The sequence below is a fragment of the Phyllobates terribilis genome, unplaced genomic scaffold, assembly GCF_046119375.1.
Source record: "Phyllobates terribilis strain yellow unplaced genomic scaffold, ASM4611937v1 Scaffold_1__5_contigs__length_1240528914, whole genome shotgun sequence".
Taxonomy (NCBI): Eukaryota; Metazoa; Chordata; class Amphibia; order Anura; family Dendrobatidae; genus Phyllobates; species Phyllobates terribilis.
Window position 1 is genome coordinate 861,957,451 of NW_027362761.1, and position 18,892 is coordinate 861,976,342.

Sequence of the window (18,892 nt, forward strand, 5' to 3'; positions counted from 1 at the left end):
GCCCAATCATTGCCATCATGACCCGATGTCATCATGACGACATCCGGGTCACCAGAGCTGGCAAAGTTGCTAGATCATGCGCAGTGCATGGTCTAGCAACTTTGTCAGGCAGAACTGACAGTTTATAAGGCATAGGAATGCTCCTGCATCTCTATGCTTTATAAGTGATCAGGTTGAAAAAAGTGAAAGTCTCATTGTGGAATAAAGTAAAAAAGTAAAAAAAAGTGAAAAAACATTAGTTAAAATGTCTAAAAAAAAAATCACAATTAAAAAAATAAGATATATTGTACCCATAAATACTACTCTGAAAATAACATCTTGCCTTGCAAAAAACAAGCTGCCATACAGCTCTATCAGCAGAAAAATAAAAAAGTTATAGCTCTCAGAATATAGTGATTCAAAAACAATTATTTTTTCTATAAAATAGTTTTTATTGTGTAAAAGCGCCAAAACATAAAAAAACAATATAAATGTGGTATCGCTGTAATCCTACTGACCCAAAAAATAAAGCCGCTTTATCAATTTTACCACAGGCAGAGAGGCATATAAAAAACAACAAAAAAACTAATTGCTGAATTGCTGGTTTTTGTTCATTATGCCTCCCAAAAATCAGAATAGAAAGCGATCAAAAAATGTCACGTGCCCAAAATTGGTACCAATAAAAATGTCAACTCATCCCACAAAAAATCACACTGATCCAAAGAATAAAGTTTATGAAACCAATTCTTCACCTGCTATTGATTTGTTCATTCTGCCTTCCAAAGATCGTAAGGGTCGGCGCACATTTATCTTGCGCTCTGCACTAAGCGTTTACACTTGGGTTTTCCTTGTAAACCACTGAAATACATGATTCAGATGGAATCCCGATGCAAGATTCCCTATAATGAGGCAGATGGGGGCATTGTGGATGCTGTCTAGCCTGTGATCTGGCAGTGTCCGCCTGTTTAAGCAGGTATAAAAGTGCCGTCAGCCACAGTTTTGTGCACTTCTGAAAAGGACAACGCTGAACAGACGCTAGACAGGGTCCAGAGTAACTATGCTGCCTCATTATAGTGAATGAATCCCTCGGGGGTTTCATCTGAATCACGTCGTTCTGAGATTTAGATGGCAACACCGATATAAGTGCTCAGCGAAGAGCGCCGGATAAATTTGATCCAAAATGTTAAGTAAAATTTTACTAAGCTTCAAATCAAGCCACAAAAAAAGCAAGTCCCCATTCAGGTCCATCATCTGTCAATGGAAATATAGGGGCTTCCATGTTACTGGCAGCACAAAGGCTCTGGAAAAGCGCTATGGTTCCTTGCCCCCCAAAAGAAATTCAGCAATTTTTGCACTCCCAAATCCAAATGCCCCTCTCCCTTCTGAGTTTCAGTGTGTGCATAAACCACAGTTAGCGTCCACATGTTTGGCATTTCTGTAGCCTAATTTACAGGTGAGTGTCTCCAGAATCATGAGCTGGGCACAACGCACTGGTCACTTTAATGTACTGTTCACTACAATGGCAGTTTGCAATTTTCATTTAGCAACATCCACTGCTGCTTGTTTCTGGAAAACACCCATGGAGTCAAAATCGTCACTACACCTGTAGATAAATTCCCAAATGGGCATAATTTCCAAAATTAGGTCACTTGAGGGGAATTCTGATATTCTAGCACTTAGGAGCTCCGTATATGGAGTCCGCATACTATTCTAGAAAAATCTGCGCTCCAGGAGGCAAATAGTGCTCCTTCACTCCCGAATCTCGCCAAGTGCCTAAGCAGTAATGTACAGCCACATATGGGGTATTTCTACATCCAGCAGAAATTTTGGCATTTTTACCCATTTCTCAGTGTAAAAATGTAAAATCTAGGACTAAAACAACATTTTGGTGGTAAAAATTTAATTACTTTTTTCTTAACTGCCCAATGGTATAAAATTCTGTGACTCACCCGTGGTGTCAATATGATCACTGCACCCCTAGACGAATAGATCAATTCATTGAGAGGTGTAGTTCGTAAAATGGGGTCTCTTCTGTTCTGGCACCTCAATGGCTCTGCTAATGTGACATGGCACTCTCAAACTAGTCCAGCAAAATCTGAACTCCAATATGGTGCTTCTTCCCTTCTGAGCTTTGCAATGTGCATCAAAAGTAGGTTTGACCACATATGGGGTATCGGCATACACAGGAAAAATTGCACAACAAATTTTAGGGTCCATTTTCTCCTGATATCTTTGTAAAAATGAAACAATTTGGGGCTAAAACATTTTGGGGGAAAAATATATTTTTTTCATTTTCACAGATCCACATTGTAAAATTTTGTGAAGCACTTGTGGGTTCCATGTGCTCACTACACATCTAAATAAATTCTTTGAGGGGTCTATTTTTCAAAATGGGGTCACTTGTGAGGGGTTTTCCACTGTTTAGGCACATCAGGGGCTCTCCAAATGAAACATGGCGTCCACTAATTTTTCTAGCAAATTTTACATTCAAAAAGTCAAATGGTACTCCTTTCCTTCTGAGCCCTGCCGTGCTCCCAAAAAAAGTGTTTTTCCCCCACATATTGAGTACCGGCTTACTCAGGAGAAATTGCACAGCACATTTTATGGTGCAATTTTTCCTGTTACTTTTGTGAAAATGCAAAATTTGGGGCTAAAATACATTTTTTTGTGGGAAAAATATGAAAATTTTATTTTTGCTGCTCAATGTTATAAACTTCTGTGAAGCACCAGGGGGTTCAAGGTGCTCCCCACACATGTAGATAAGTTCCCTGAGGGGTCTAGTTTCCAAAATGGTGTTACTTGTGGGGGGTTTCCACTGTGTAGGCACATCAGGGGGTCTCCAAATGTGACATGGCATCAGCTAATTATTCCAGCAAATTTTACATTCAAAAAGTCAGATGGTACTCCTTCCCTTACAAGCCCTGCCGTGCACCCAAACAGTGGTTTTCCCCCACATATGGGGTATTAGCTTGCTCAGGAGAAATTGAACAACAAATTTGGGGTCCATTTTTTCCTGTTACCCTTGCGAAAATAAAAAAAATTGATCTTAAGTAAAGTTTTTGTGAAAAAAAAAGTTAAATGTTCATTGTTTTCCTCCACATTCCAAAAGTTCCTGTGAAGCATCTGAAGGGTTAATGAACTTTTTTGAATGTTGTTTTGAGCACCTTGAGGGGTGCGGTTTTTAGAATAGTGTCACTTTTGGGTATTTTCTGTCATAAAGGTCCCTCAAAGTCACTTCAAATGTGATGTGGTTCCTAAAAAAATGATTGTGTAAATTTTGCTTGAAAAATTAGAAATCGCTGGTCAACTTTTAATCCTTATAACTTCCTAACAAAAAAAAAAAATTGTTTCCAATATTGTGCTGATGTAAAGAAGACATGTGGGAAATGTTATTTATTAACTATTTTGTGTGACGCACAAAAGAGGAACCTGCAGATGTGTCAGGTATAATCACACACAGCTCAGCAGTGAGATCAGAAAAGCAGAGCACAGCCATTACATATCACACTAGTAACTCCCCCTTTTATTTAATGTAAGCTTTGAAGGCAGATTCTCATGTAGATAAGTGTGTGGCCCATAGTCCTGAACAGCTCATTTACACATAAGAAAAATGTGGATTTCTCTGGAATAAGACATCGAATCACAGATATCAAGGTATCATTTTATTTAGCTTCCTAAGATCTACATGCCTTTATAGATGGCTTAGGGGGGTTAATCCTGCTGACAGTTTTCCTTTAGCTTCTTGCTGTAACGGGTCTGGGAGGCGGAACCTCTGAGCTACTATACAAGGGGGCGGCCCTTGTAAGGGAGCGGGTGGCAGTCTCTGGATGAACGGACAGGGAGATACGGCAAGTGATCAGGGCAGTCTCTGGGTAAAGGGTAGGTACGACCTGTGATGGCAGAGCCTCCGGGTAGGCTAGCAGGCAGATGGTAGATGTGTGCTCCCAGATGAGCAAGCGAGAGTCTCTGGAATAACAGGTGGTCACGGCACGTGACGGCGGAACCTCCGGGCTGGCAAGCAGGTAGGTAACGGAGAAGCGCTCCCAGGTGAGCGGGCAAGAGTCTCTGGAATAGCTGATGGTCACCGCACGTGACAACGGGACCTCCGGGCTGGCAAGCAGGCAGGTAACGGAGATGCGCTCCCAGGTGAGCGGGCAAGAGTCTCTGAGATAGCTGGTGGTCACAGCACGTGACAACGGAGCCTCCGGGCTGGCAAGCAGGCAGATAACGGAGAAGCGCTCCCAGGTGAGCGGGCAAGCTGGTCCATAGACAGACTGACCGGAGTAGTAAGGCAGACCGTCGGACCTCAGGCAAGCAGGCAGGTAGCTGATATGCGCTCCCAGGTGAGCGGGCAGGCTGGTCCTTTAGACAGACTGACAGGAGTAGTAAGGCAGACCGTCGGACCTCAGACTGGCAGACAGGTAACAAGTATTCAGGCAGGAATCAGGCAGGTAACTGGCAGGTAACTGGCAGGAAACTGGCAGGTAACTGGCAACGGGACCTGAGGGCTGAAGCACAGGTGAGACACAGGTGCAAACAACATTGCTCGGGCACCTCCATTTTGGAGGAGGTGCCTTATATATGATGAAGTCCTCCGGCCATTGGCCGGGGACTCTTTAGGGCGGCGCGCGCGGCCCCTTTAAGAGGAGGGGAGCGCGCGTGCGCGCGCCCTAAGCACAGGGGCCGGGAAGGAGCGCGCGCTGAGAGCAGAGCAGGAGGAGGACGCCGGGACGGAGCGCGCGCTGACAGCAGAGCGGGGGGAGGAAGCCGGGCACGGAGCAGAGCGGTGAGGGGAGCAGCGTCCCTGCCTAGCAGAGGGCAGGGACGCCGGCACTACAGTACCCCCCCCTTTAGGCCCCCCCTTTTTTAGGCCAGACAGAAATTTAGCTAGGATGAGAGGGGCATGGATGTTCTCCCGGGGCTCCCACGTTCTCTCCTCAGGACCAAACCCCTTCCAATCTACCAGAAAAAAGGTCTTTCCTCTTACCCTTTTGGTGGCAAGAATGTTCTCTACCTCAAACTCGTCCTCAGCAGAAACCGGAGCAGGAGGCGTACCTGTAGACTTGGAAAAAGAGTTAAGTACCACAGGTTTGAGGAGAGATACATGGAAGGAGTTAGGGATCCGTAAGTTGGCCGGGAGTTTCAATTTATAGGCCACCGGGTTGATCTGACTGATGACCTCCAGTGGGCCGATGAACCGAGGCCCTAACTTATAGGAAGGGATCTTGAGCCGGACATATTTGGACGAGAGCCAGACTTTATCCCCAGGGCGGAATTGAGGAGGGTCCAGACGTTTTTTGTCAGCGTGTCTTTTCATACGCTCGGATGACAGAAGGAGTGCGGACCGAGTACTCTCCCATATGGAGGAAAATTTGTTAACAAGAGATTCCGCAGCCGGATTGTCCGCCGAGGTGGAGACGGGAAACGGGATCCGAGGATGCTGACCGTAGACTACAAAAAACGGGGATTTGGAGGAAGACTCGCTCTCGTGATTGTTGTACGAGAATTCGGCCCATGGCAGGAGATCCACCCAGTCAGAATGGTGGGCATTAACGAAGTGCCGAAGGTAACTGGTCAGGTTCTGATTGATCCGCTCCACTTGACCATTAGACTGTGGGTGGTAAGCGGAGGAGAAGTCCAGGGTGACGTCCAGCAATTTACAAGTGGCTCTCCAGAAACGGGAAGTGAACTGTACCCCACGATCCGACACGATGTGACGGGGCAGGCCATGAAGACGGAAGATGTGGCGGATAAAGTCTTTAGCCAGCTCGGGTGCAGACGGAAGACCTGGCAGTGGAATGAAGTGAGCCATCTTGGAGAAGCGGTCAGCGACCACCCAAATGACCGTACAACCGGCAGAGACGGGCAGATCAGTAATGAAGTCCATCGCTATATGCTGCCAGGGGGCAGCAGGTACTGGCAGAGGTAGGAGGCGGCCGGCCGGCAGGTGTCTCGGAACTTTGTTGCGGGCGCAGGACACACAGGCAGAAACAAAGTCTATTACATCCTTGTGCAGGTTAGGCCACCAGTAGTGCCGGGTAATAAGCTGGAGGGTCTTTTTCTGACCGGCGTGGCCAGCTAGTTTAGACGAATGACCCCAGTGTAGGATCTTCTCCCGATCAGGTACTGGTACGAACGTCTTACCAGGAGGAAGACGATTTAGACTCACGGGAGCCACCTGCATTACTCTGGCGGGATCGATGATATGTTTCGGAACCTCCTCGAGATCAGACACCAGAAAGGATCGAGACAAGGCGTCCGCCTTGACGTTTTTGTCAGCCGGGCGAAAATGAAGGACAAAATCAAAACGAGCAAAAAACAAGGACCACCGGGCTTGGCGCGGGTTAAGTCTCTGGGCATGCTGGAGGTAAGCCAAGTTCTTGTGGTCAGTGTAAATTATTACCGGGTGAAGAGCCCCCTCGAGCAGGTAACGCCACTCCTCCAATGCCAGTTTGATGGCCAATAACTCTCGGTCTCCTATGGAATAGTTGCGCTCAGAGGAGGAGAAGAGTTTAGAGAAGAAGCCACAAGTTACCATCCTCCCGGAAGATGATTTTTGAGTAAGTACCGCTCCGGCTCCAGAGGAGGAGGCGTCAACTTCCAGGAAGAACTGCTTGTTGCCATCTGGGCGATGCAGCACCGGGGCGGAAGAGAAGGCCTGTTTAAGGGAAAGAAAGGCCTCCTCTGCTTCGGGTGGCCACTCTTTGGGATTAGTACCTTTACGGGTGAGCGCAGAAATTGGGGCCGTCCGGGAAGAGAAGTGTGGTATGAAGAGGCGGTAGTAGTTGGCGAAGCCCAGGAATCGCTGAATGGCCTTCAACCCCTCCGGTCGGGGCCATTTCTCGATGGCAGACAGTTTCTCAGGATCCATTTGTAGGCCGGTCTGAGAGATAATGTAGCCCAGAAACGGAAGCGAGGTCTGCTCAAAGAGGCACTTCTCAAATTTAGCGTAGAGATGGTTCTGCCTTAGCCTGAGCAGGACCTGACGAACGTCCCTCCGGTGAGTCTGGAGATCCGGAGAGAAGACCAAGATGTCGTCCAGGTACACCACTACGCAGGAGTAGAGAAGGTCCCGGAAGATGTCATTGACCAACTCTTGAAAGACGGCAGGAGCGTTACAGAGACCAAAGGGCATTACCAGGTATTCATAGTGGCCGTCCCGGGTGTTGAATGCCGTCTTCCATTCATCCCCCTGATGAATACGAACCAGGTTGTACGCCCCACGAAGGTCCAGTTTGGTGAAGATCCTAGCCCCCCTCAGACGATCAAATAATTCTGGAATGAGCGGAAGGGGGTACTTATTCTTCACCGTGATCAGGTTTAGGCCTCTATAGTCTATACAGGGACGGAGAGAGCCGTCCTTCTTTTTGACGAAAAAGAAGCCTGCTCCCGCCGGGGAGGTAGATTTCCGGATGAATCCTCTGGCCAGATTCTCCTCAATATATTCGGACATTGACCGGGTCTCAGCAGCGGATAAAGGATAGATACGCCCACGGGGAGGAGTAGTACCGGGTAGCAGATCGATGGGACAGTCGTATGGTCTATGTGGTGGTAATGTCTCTGCCTCCTTTTTATTAAAGACATCTGCATAAGACCAATAAGGAATCGGAAGTCCAGGTAGATTAGCTGGGGTAGGAGAGGGACGGACGGGATGGACGGGAACCAGGCAGGTTTTATGACAGTCTTGTCCCCAGCGAAGGACCTCTCCGGTTTGCCAGTCTAGCACGGGTGCATGTCTCTGGAGCCAGGGCAGACCTAGCAAGAGGGCGTGAGAGAGTCCAGGTAGAACATGAAAGGAGATACTTTCAGAATGCAGCATTCCCACCTGCAGGGTAATGGATTCGGTGATGAGTTGAATGGGGCGAGGTAAGAGGCCCCCATCCACGGCAGCGACAGACAAGGGTACAGCCAGAGGTTTGGTGGGGATGCGGTATTTCTCAACCAGGGACTGTGAAATAAGGTTCCCGGCTGCTCCAGAGTCAAGTTGGGCTAGTTCGAAATAACGGTTCTCCCCGTAGATGATCGAAACTGACAACAGCAGGGATGGAGAGGATTTATTCTTGTCTAGGTGGACCTCTCTGAGCGAACCTAGACACAGGCGTTTCCCGACCTCTCCGGGCAGGCACGGATCCGGTGCTCCTTACTGCCACAGTAGAAGCAGCTCCCCTCGGCACGGCGTGAGTCCTGACGGGTTTTGACCATCTTGGTCTGGTCGACCTGCATAGGCTCAGGAGAGTGTACCTGGGGAGAGATGGAGGGAATGACGGGTTTCTGGAAAGTAGGAGCTAAACGTGGAATCCTTCTCTCACGGGTGACCTCTTTGGCACGCTCCTGGAACCGTAGGTCAATCCGGGTGGCAAGAGTTATTAAGTCATCGAGAGTGGTAGGAATGTCCCGACCGGCAAGTTCATCTTTAATACGGCTGGACAGACCCTCCCAGAAGACGGAAACCAGAGCGTCGTTATCCCAGGCCAGCTCCGAGGCAAGGGTACGGAACCGTATGGCATATTGGCCCACGGTGAGACTCCCCTGACGGAGGCGTAGCAACGATGATGCAGATGAGGTCTTCCGTCCGGGTTCGTCGAAGACTTTCCGGAAAGCCGTGAGAAAAGCAGGCAAGTTGGACACCAGGGGGTCTCCTCTCTCCCATAGAGGATTCAGCCAGGCCAGGGCCTCCCCGGTGAGATGGGACATGATGAAGGCAATTTTGGCCCGGTCGGAGTTAAACTGGTAGGACAAAAGTTCAAAATGCAGGGTGCACTGATTTAAGAAGCCCCGAGCCTGGACGGGGTCGCCTCCGAAGCGAGGAGGTGCAGAAAGCCGGGGTCCGGGGTAGGATACCATAGTATTAGTGGGCAGCGGAGCTGCCGGATTGCAAGATATGGCACTGGCGGAGGTTGTTGGTGGATCAGACAGAGTGTTCAGGCGAGTATTAACATTCCGCAGGTGACCCAGGATGGCCTCCTGTTGGGACCTCTGACGGGACAGTTCAAGACAGAGGTCCGAGAGCGAGGGAGCTTGGGTGCCACCGGGTTCCATGGCCCGAGCAAACTGTAACGGGTCTGGGAGGCGGAACCTCTGAGCTACTATACAAGGGGGCGGCCCTTGTAAGGGAGCGGGTGGCAGTCTCTGGATGAACGGACAGGTAGATACGGCAAGTGATCAGGGCAGTCTCTGGGTAAAGGGTAGGTACGACCTGTGATGGCAGAGCCTCCGGGTAGGCTAGCAGGCAGATGGTAGATGTGTGCTCCCAGGTGAGCAAGCGAGAGTCTCTGGAATAACAGGTGGTCACGGCACGTGACGGCGGAACCTCCGGGCTGGCAAGCAGGTAGGTAACGGAGAAGCGCTCCCAGGTGAGCGGGCAAGAGTCTCTGAGATAGCTGGTGGTCACAGCACGTGACAACGGAGCCTCCGGGCTGGCAAGCAGGCAGATAACGGAGAAGCGCTCCCAGGTGAGCGGGCAAGCTGGTCCATAGACAGACTGACCGGAGTAGTAAGGCAGACCGTCGGACCTCAGGCAAGCAGGCAGGTAGCTGATATGCGCTCCCAGGTGAGCGGGCAGACTGGTCCTTTAGACAGACTGACAGGAGTAGTAAGGCAGACCGTCGGACCTCAGACTGGCAGACAGGTAACAAGTATTCAGGCAGGAATCAGGCAGGTAACTGGCAGGTAACTGGCAGGTAACTGGCAACGGGACCTGAGGGCTGAAGCACAGGTGAGACACAGGTGCAAACAACATTGCTCGGGCACCTCCATTTTGGAGGAGGTGCCTTATATATGATGAAGTCCTCCGGCCATTGGCCGGGGACTCTTTAGGGCGGCGCGCGCGGCCCCTTTAAGAGGAGGGGAGCGCGCGCGCGCGCGCCCTAAGCACAGGGGCCGGGAAGGAGCGCGCGCTGAGAGCAGAGCAGGAGGAGGACGCCGGGACGGAGCGCGCGCTGACAGCAGAGCGGGGGGAGGAAGCCGGGCACGGAGCAGAGCGGTGAGGGGAGCAGCGTCCCTGCCTAGCAGAGGGCAGGGACGCCGGCACTACACTTGCTTACCTGTTGAAGAAGATCTAGTCCACTCTTTTCATTTTGCCACTGCTGAAATTTTTTGAGAGCTTCATCCATACTGATAATTCCCATTTTCACCTTTTCTTGTAGTAATATGAGCTCATCCTGCCCAGTAAGTGCATATTGCTGAGCTTGAATCTGAGGTTCATGTTTAGCTAATTGCATTTTCTCTGCAATTTATAAAATATTAAGTTAATGAATATGCAATCTTTTAATATAGAAAGTGGTAGTGACATGGGAGGGAATTTATCACGTTTTTTGACACTGCCTGTGCCTGGCTGAATGGGCACACAGTCTCCTGGGTGCATTCTCCTACTTGTCTTTATTTTTGCTCATGCCGTTTGCTACACCCGGAAGTGTAGTGAACGGCTTCAAAGAAAAGGAGAGGGTGGAAAGCAAATACATGGAGCCCTGAATTTACTTCATCATTGGAGTCAGTGGGGATAATAACCTATTTGGTGATGTAGTAGTAGTAGTGATGCACGTATTTGCTCTCTACCCTCTCCTCTTCTCTGAAGCCGCTTGCTACCTTTACAGGTATATTAGTTTTACGAGTGCCATAAGCAAAAAGGAGACAGAGAAGAGAACACATCCTGCCATTTTGTGCATGCGTGCCAGGCACAAGCACTGTCAGTGCACATGTACACACACCAGCAACATTTAGACAGCGGTCACTTTGGTAAGCAAGCACTGTCAATTTGACGCAGTAGAAGGCCCCCAATATACAAGGGATGAAGCATAACAATGTCTCAAACTCTTGGCCTTACGAAGGGCCCACCAAAACCTCTTCAGTTGCATAGAAATTGAAAGTTACTTTCTCATGCATTGTACCAATAACATGTAAAGTGATAGTATGATTTTTATAGGGACTAAGTCCTCTATATTTCGCTATATAGCTCATTTAAAATACATTATGGGGGTGACAAACTCCCTTTAAATGTGACAAATTATCATGATGATTCTGTAGCTGGAAAAATTATGCCTGTGGAAACTTTAATCAAGGACTTATTTATTGACCCCCAGCTTTCTCACTTCAAACTTAAATAATAAAACTTAAAACTTAAAGAATTTGATTTGTCAGTTATTTTTGATATGTCAATATGGTGAATAGGCAAAATACATTAGCGTGTGACATTACTGTATACACAAAGCGCAAACATATAAGCGGTTCTAATACACAAATGGTACAATTATATAGCTACCGATGAAGAGCTATTATGGCTCATGACTGGTAATTAAAAGAGATCACAGAGATTTTGTCATTTATCTGTTCAGAAGAGTGTTCCATGAATCACAGAGGGTTATAAACTATGTTGAGTTGTATTAAATTGCCTTTATTTTTAATATTATCTGATATTTTTCTTAGAATTTTCATATAAGGTTGAACATAGATTAGGTTAAAACAGTTGGATATTAATAACCATACCTTCCATGACACCATTCCTTTTAACCACAATGATGTTTCACGTATCTGCTCTAATGTACTACTAACTTCAAAGTTTTCCAAATTTTAGGAAGAATCTACTACTGTTTTAGTTATAAATAGATCTAATTCCAAAAATGGAAGGAGGAGAAATGATTCAGCTCCTGGGAAACCACGTAATGCTAAAAAGATTTGTTTCTTTATTCTAAATCCATAATAAAAAAACTGAAATCTCTGGACATGATTTACAGAAGCAAAGGACCATAGTCCATATTGGAAAAAAAGCAGTAAGAGCACAGGAATATAGATAATAACCAGACGTGTTTCGAATGTCAGACACATTCTTAGACTCGAATGTGTGTGACGTTCGAAACGCGTCTGGTCATTATCTATATTCCTGTGCTCTTACCGCTTTTTCTCCAATATGGACTATAGTCCTTTGCTTCTGTAAATAATGTCCAGAGATTTCTGGCTTTTTATTATGGATTCAGAATTTAGAAACAAATCTTTTTATCATTACGTGGTGTCCCAGGAGCTGGATCATTTCTCCTCCTTCCATTCTATGCTGAAGCCCTTGCAGTAGTGCTGATCACGGTATCCGGGTCTGATTGGAACCATAGGAAGGTGAGCTGGTTACTTTCTCTTTTTCTAATTCCAAGAATACAGTGAAACAGTCACTTCTTCATGGCTCTAATACATTTCCCAAGCAGCAAATCAACTTCTGTTGGCTGCACTGTGCTTTCTGTATGTTTTTGTGGTCAGAGGGTGTCTAGTGCCAAAATTTATTGAAAGTTTTGTGGATAGTATGGAAAAAGTGTTTTGTCGCAAGAATTGTGCATTGATGGATAGAGAAGTTCAAGGAAGATTGCACAAGAGTCAGCCATGAAGGAGGAAGCTGGACCCCATCCACATACATGACTTGTGGCAGCTTTGAGCATATGTGTGATCTGTTTATGTTGGACAGACCCGTAACAATGGATTATGTCGCCAGAAAGAAGTCCTACGAGGACAAAGGTTCACTTCTGATAAAGAGGGAGCAATTGTGGTTTACAGCTCAGCCTAAATAGAGGGAATGAAAAAGTTTATTGAAAAAAAGGGCGATTGTCAAAAAAATAATTTCCCAAGAAAATAACTGTTTTAATAAGGAAAAATAAGCATCCTTTAGAAACAACACATAACTGGCATCAACGTGTCTGTAGCAATACATACTGTAACATACTGTAACACTGACATTATTTATTCCTCACAGTAAATGGAGCAAAGTAAAAGAGAAAACACTGCCAGAATTGCTGCTTTTCCTCATTCCATCTAACAAAAGATCAACAAGTTGTAAGTATTCACAAAGTATATCAATAAAAGTTACAGGTTGTTATGCAAAAAAATAAATCCTCATAGAGAACAGTAAACAAAAAATGAAAAATCTATGGCTCTCAGTACATCATGCAACTTATTTTTTCATTAAAAAGTGATTTTCTTGTGCAAAAGTTGCAAAACTTGCAAAACTTGCCATCACCATCATTTTATTAATACATACAATAAAACTAAGTCATTATTTATCTCCACAGTGAATAGTGTAAGGAAGGAAGAAAGAAGAAAAGAAAAACTATGCCAGGATTGCTATTTTTTGCTCATTCAGCCTGACAAAAAAATGAAATAAAAAGTCATCAAAAAGTAATATGTAACCAAAATATCACCAGAGAAAAATAGGTCTGGCACTGCAAAAGATAGACCCTTGTACATTTTTGTTTATGAAAAAATAAAAAAGTCATAGGTCTCAAAATATGGTGAATGTCGATCAAGGATCATTTTTATCCATTTTTTTTTTTGTGTAACATTAGTAAAACATAGAAAAGCCCATATAAGTTGTGTATTATTGTTTCATTTAATATTTCAATTAAAGTGAATACTAATGAACAGTGTTTAAAAAACTGAAAAAAAAGAGAATTTGTTTCTTTTGTATATTTCACTTTTCAAACATTGTAAGGGAAGATGATCACAAACTCATGTGTACTAGAATATGCGATCAGTGAAAACTACATCTTGTCACACGAAAAGTAAACCCTCATAAAGTTCCTTTGAAGGAAAATGTTAAAACATATGGCTCTCTACAGCGACGCAAAATTAAATATTTTTTTTCCAACAGTGTATTAATTGTGAAAAAGTCATAAAAAACTGCATTAATTTGGTATTGCCATAATCAGGGTGATCCACAAAATAAAGTTAATACTTTCATTGTGCATTATGTGAATAGTGTAAGACTTAAAACGCTAAAAAAAAGCAGAAATGCTGTTTTTTCTATAAAGAGTTAATAAACATTTAAATTACACCACCAAGAAGTTAAATTCATGAAATTATGAAAATCGTAGGATCACTAAAAATTGTAATGGCATGCAAACAATGAAAAAATTGGAAGCAAAATTTTCAAAACATGTCGATTTATCCACTATCAGGAATGAGTGCCATGTGCAGAAATACGCACACTTACACGCCTTGGCATGCTATGAAATGTTCTGCAATGCTGAATTCTCTTGGGCACAAAAATCAAGAACCACTGCTGGCAGCTCCCTTTACAATATCCAATGAATAATTTTTCAAATGTGTTCAATGGGAGACAAGACTGGAAATACTGCAGGCCAAAATAGCATATTTAATCCAAGCAGGCTGCTCACGGTAGCATGAGCAATATGTGGTCTAGTGTTGCCATGTTAAAAAACAGCTCTTTGAGATAATAAAATTTTCTTGTGAAGGTCTTTTCATGGCTTTTTCATGGCTTTGTTTATGTGGTCTCCGGACTAATCTATTATCATTTTGTCCAACACAAACGTAGTACTCATTGCTGAAGAGGATAGACCTCCATTCCATCCTCTATTGCTGTCTTTCTCTGCGCCATGATGGCCTTTGAGTGGTGTGAGGTCAATGGAACATCTGTAGCTGGACATTTTGCTCATAACCTAGTTTTGCAAATGCCTTCTGATATTTTGCTGCAGTGAGCTGGTATGTAACTAGCTCTCTGCTGGGAGTCATGAGCAAGGTTCCCTTCTATATAAACCACAACAGAAAATCTGTAGCATCCAGTTATTAGTTAATTCAGCTAGACCTGGTCACTTTGATTTTTTGATCCCGGGTGCTATTTTGTATATCCCTTGTCTGACCATGGCTTGTATTGTGACCTCCTGCTGGTCTTCTGATTTTGTCCTTGCCAGCAGCCCTTCTGTGGAAGCAATCCAGTAGACCCCATTGTAAAGGTTTCTCTGGAATCTGCAAGATGGAATGGCCTGCGCCAAGGCTATCCAAGGTAGCATTTTTGATCCTGTAGCCTCTGATAGACGTAACATGTGGAATAACTCCCATGTATCTGTCTGCCACAAATGCGCTGGACAAAATTCAGACTGCTTGGGGCTATTCTATGAGTACTGTGGTTTGGGCAGGGAGTGACAAAGAAATCAGCAGAGGAAAAGTAGAAAGTAGACAGTTACTTATGGCACAAACTGACTCTGGTGGAACTTCTGGAGTTCACCAAGGTAACCAGTCTAACTCTAATGACCATTAGGGAAGTATTCATATCACAGTGAAAATTGTTTATCTTATTCACCATAGTCTGTCATTTGTAGGGAATCGATGCAGCAAATATTTTTTAGCAGGTTCATATGTATCAAGCAAATATAGGTATAGCAAGGACCTCTAGGAGTCTGCCGATGTCAAGGCCACAGTCATAACGATCCATAGCATGTGCCCACTGCAGCCAATTACTGGGCATAGTAATCCCATGTCATCTACCTCTGCATGACCACAGAGCCCAGATATTGGATGCAGTGGTCATGTGCTGTAGAAGGTACGTAACGTCACCAATACAGCCTTGTCAACAAAGGTTAGCAGGGAGCAGTGGAGAGAAGGCACTAAAGGGACAATTAAGAAATATCGATTTTCAGGACATTTTATTATGAAACTAGACTATCTTTGAAAGCATGGCTCTTTATCAATCAGAAGAAACTTCACAAATATAAAATAACTTAACTGTTTAAGGCTAGTTTAAAGGGAACCCGTCATGTTGGCTAACATTATTAACCTGCAGATATAGGGTTAATCTGCACATTAGCATTATGAAGATGCCCACCACTGCACTGAAAGTGCTGCACCCAGGAGAAAATTAATTTTATTTCTCCCGGGACTTGTCAGCTTTCAGTCATGTAGATGAGCCTGGCGCTGCTACAGTCACTGCTCATAGCACCTTCATAACGCTATTAATCTGCAGATGAACACTATATCTGCAGGGTAATAGCATTATCAGACCTCACAGGTTCTCTTCAATTATTCTACAATGAAAGGAAAACAGAGACAGTACAGTTATTGAGAAACGCTATGTACCATTAAAACTTCAAATACTAAATTATGTTTCCAAAATGATATTTTGGTGCTATGTATTCAAAATTCACCATCATCATGACCTGGTATGGCCAATATGGTTTCTTACCTGATGGCTTACCTTTTCCCCACCATACCCAGGATCCCGTGATCCCGTCCCCAAAATAAAGACGCTACAACCTGTTATTTGTTGTATAAATTTTGGCCACGGCGGCCGTTTATTAACAAACAACAAATAACAATCAAAATAACAATGACTAAATATATATATATATATATATATATGTGGAGGGAGGGTTCTTGGTGCTAATAGATCAGGCTTTTAAATCAACTATAAGAACTCAACCGCCATGTTACCCTCAGCCGTGCACCACCAGCTTGAGGGCACCCAAAACTTCCACAGTCCTTGAAAGACTAAACCAACTAAAATGCTTCCGAGGTAAAACCCCGTCCAGAGCCCAGAACCGACTGCCAGATCACCCCCCACTCAATTCAAACGACCTGGAATTTTCCCAATTCCTTCCACCGACAATTCGGTACCAACTCCAAGAACCCCACCCCCCGCCAACCACGAACAGCCCTGAAACCTTAGGCTCATGAGTGCCCCAAAACCACCAACGCCCTTTCAATCCCCTTCTGTATTGCCAGGGCCCAAAGATCGATACCGATTGCAATCAGATGAACACCGTCCTCCAACCAGAAATTACCAACCCCCGATTCCAACTCAAAGTGCCTAACACTTATCCCACCATTCCTTGACACAAAACTGGACACGGCCCTATTTAACTTAACTCGTGCCCTATGTATCCCTTTTACCGATCTGGCCGCCCGCCATTTTTTCCTAGGCACTATATCTGACCAAACCGTCAGCACCCCCGGAAACGAAGACCACAACCTCAAAATATCAAAAGGGATATCCCGAATTAATTCCCTCATGGGCCAAGCCCTCAAATCGTTCCCCCCCATATGTACAACTAGAATATCAGGTGTTCTTTCCAATCTAGCCGCTTTGTGAAACTCCGACATAAACCGGCTCCATACCATCCCCCTAAAGCCTAACCACCTCATAACCAATTGTTCCCTCTGAAAGCCCAATTTGCCTACCGTCACGCCTTACGTCAGAACGCAGCGCCCCCCAATGCACATACGAATGTCCGAAAATCCAGGCTAACAAGGGAACGCGACCTAAAAGAATAATAATAAACAAGCATATTCAACAACTCGCAAATAACACAGTCCTGCGGTATTTAACGCCGAACATACATCAAATAACGGTCCTAACTCCACCTGCCAATCCGCTTTATCACCTCCGCCCCCCAAGCCACGCCTATCAGCCTCAGATGCTGCACCAATCCTAAAAGAATGTGAACCATAAACACCTGGGCTAAGGCCCAACTCCTGCACCCCCTTTTTTAGGACCGCTATAAATTGAAAACGGGAAAGAAATACCCCGTCGCAATGATGTAACAGTGGGCCAGATCTACCTGATCACACTTGCCAATAAGCCTCCAAGCACCATCTTGGAAACCTCAGAGCCCCATCCACTCTGCCCAACACAACGCGCTTGCTTCTACCCAGCTGATCAGTCTTTGCACGTCTAATCCAAAAATCGATACCCCCGGCCCAGCAACTCACGTCTTCAGCTAATAAACCTCCCGCCCTATTCCATTTGGGGGCTACCAACTCGCCTACTCTCATTGCTCCGAAAAAGGCTAAGGAAAAAGCTAACTTAAACAGAGCCGACTCGAAAACAAATCCTCTCCAAAACATGACTTAACCTTTCCAACATACTAAACGTGACTGGCCTACTCTTATCCAAACTTTTGCTACCTTTTCGAAAACCTCTAAGTGCCTGCTTGACTAAAAATGATTTCGTAACATCAGACAATCCTTGCAATTTGAAACCGAATGCAATCCCAGCAACAAATTTACTGATTCTGGATGCCGACCACCCTAACTCTGCAGTCTTATCCACAAGAAACAAGACCGCCAGTGTCCTGTCTTTGTCACTCTCTACCGTCCCCCACTGGGACACCCAGCTTTGCCATACTCGCCACGATGCCTCATAAGAAGACCAGGTCGAACTCACAACTGACTCCTGGATCAATCTTCCAGCTCGTCCGTAATCAGCTGCCACAACTGCAAAGGGCATTCGACTCCTGCGACTTCTGCCTCTGGTGCCAGCGCCCGAAAACACTCCCACTGGAAACGAGACAAAGCATCCGCTATAGAATTTTGCACACCTGGCACATGTACCGCCGAAATCCATGCATTCAACTCCAAACACCGGAGTACCAGTTCCCTGACCAGCTTAATAACTGGAGGAGACGAGGCCGACAAGCTGTTAATCACCGCCACCACACCCATATTATCACAGTGGAACCTAACTCTCCGATTCAAGAAGAACTCCCCCCAAATCGAGACTGCGACTACAATTGGGAATAACTCCAACAGAGCAAGATTCTTTGTAAAACCCTTCTCCTTCCATGAATCAGGCCATTTTCCGATGCTCCATTTCCCTTTACAAAAAGCCCAATAGCCAGCACTGCCTGCAGCATCTGTGTAAATCTCGCAATCAAAGCTATCCAAAAACTCCTGCTGAATCAATGACCTGCCGTTGTAATTGTCCAAAAAACGCTTCCACACCAACAAATCCTCCCTGTGCTCTCTATTCAAACGAATGAAGTGATGAGATGCCCGCATGCCGGTGGTCGCCCTTGACAGCCTACGACAAAATATTCTGCCCATAGGCATACTCCTACAAGCAAAGTTCAATCTCCCAAGCAGCGACTGCAGCTCCTTCAATGTCACCATGCGCAACTTACCGATTCGCTCAACCTCCTACCTGATCAATGACAATTTATCCTCGAGCAATCGGCACTCCATTCGTTCCGCATCAATCAGTATTCCCAAAAAACTCAAAACGGTACAAGGACCTTCGGGTTTTTCTTAAGCCAAAGGAACATCAAAACGTTCCGCAACCCACACCATGGCTGCTAACAAATTGGCACAAACAAACGAATCAGGAGGACCTATGAACAAAAAGTCGTCCAGGTAATGAATGACGGACTGC

General features: G+C 45.5%; 1 protein-coding gene across 1 annotated transcript in view; it reads right to left on the reverse strand.

Moving 5' to 3' along the window:
* BANK1 (B cell scaffold protein with ankyrin repeats 1) overlaps positions 1-18,892 on the reverse strand; it is an 857,480-nt gene that overhangs the window by 30,850 nt on the left and 807,738 nt on the right. The window contains exon 15 of the mRNA XM_073639073.1: positions 10,023-10,204. Within this exon, the coding sequence (XP_073495174.1) occupies positions 10,023-10,204 (182 nt within the window). The remainder of the gene's footprint in view (positions 1-10,022; positions 10,205-18,892) is intronic.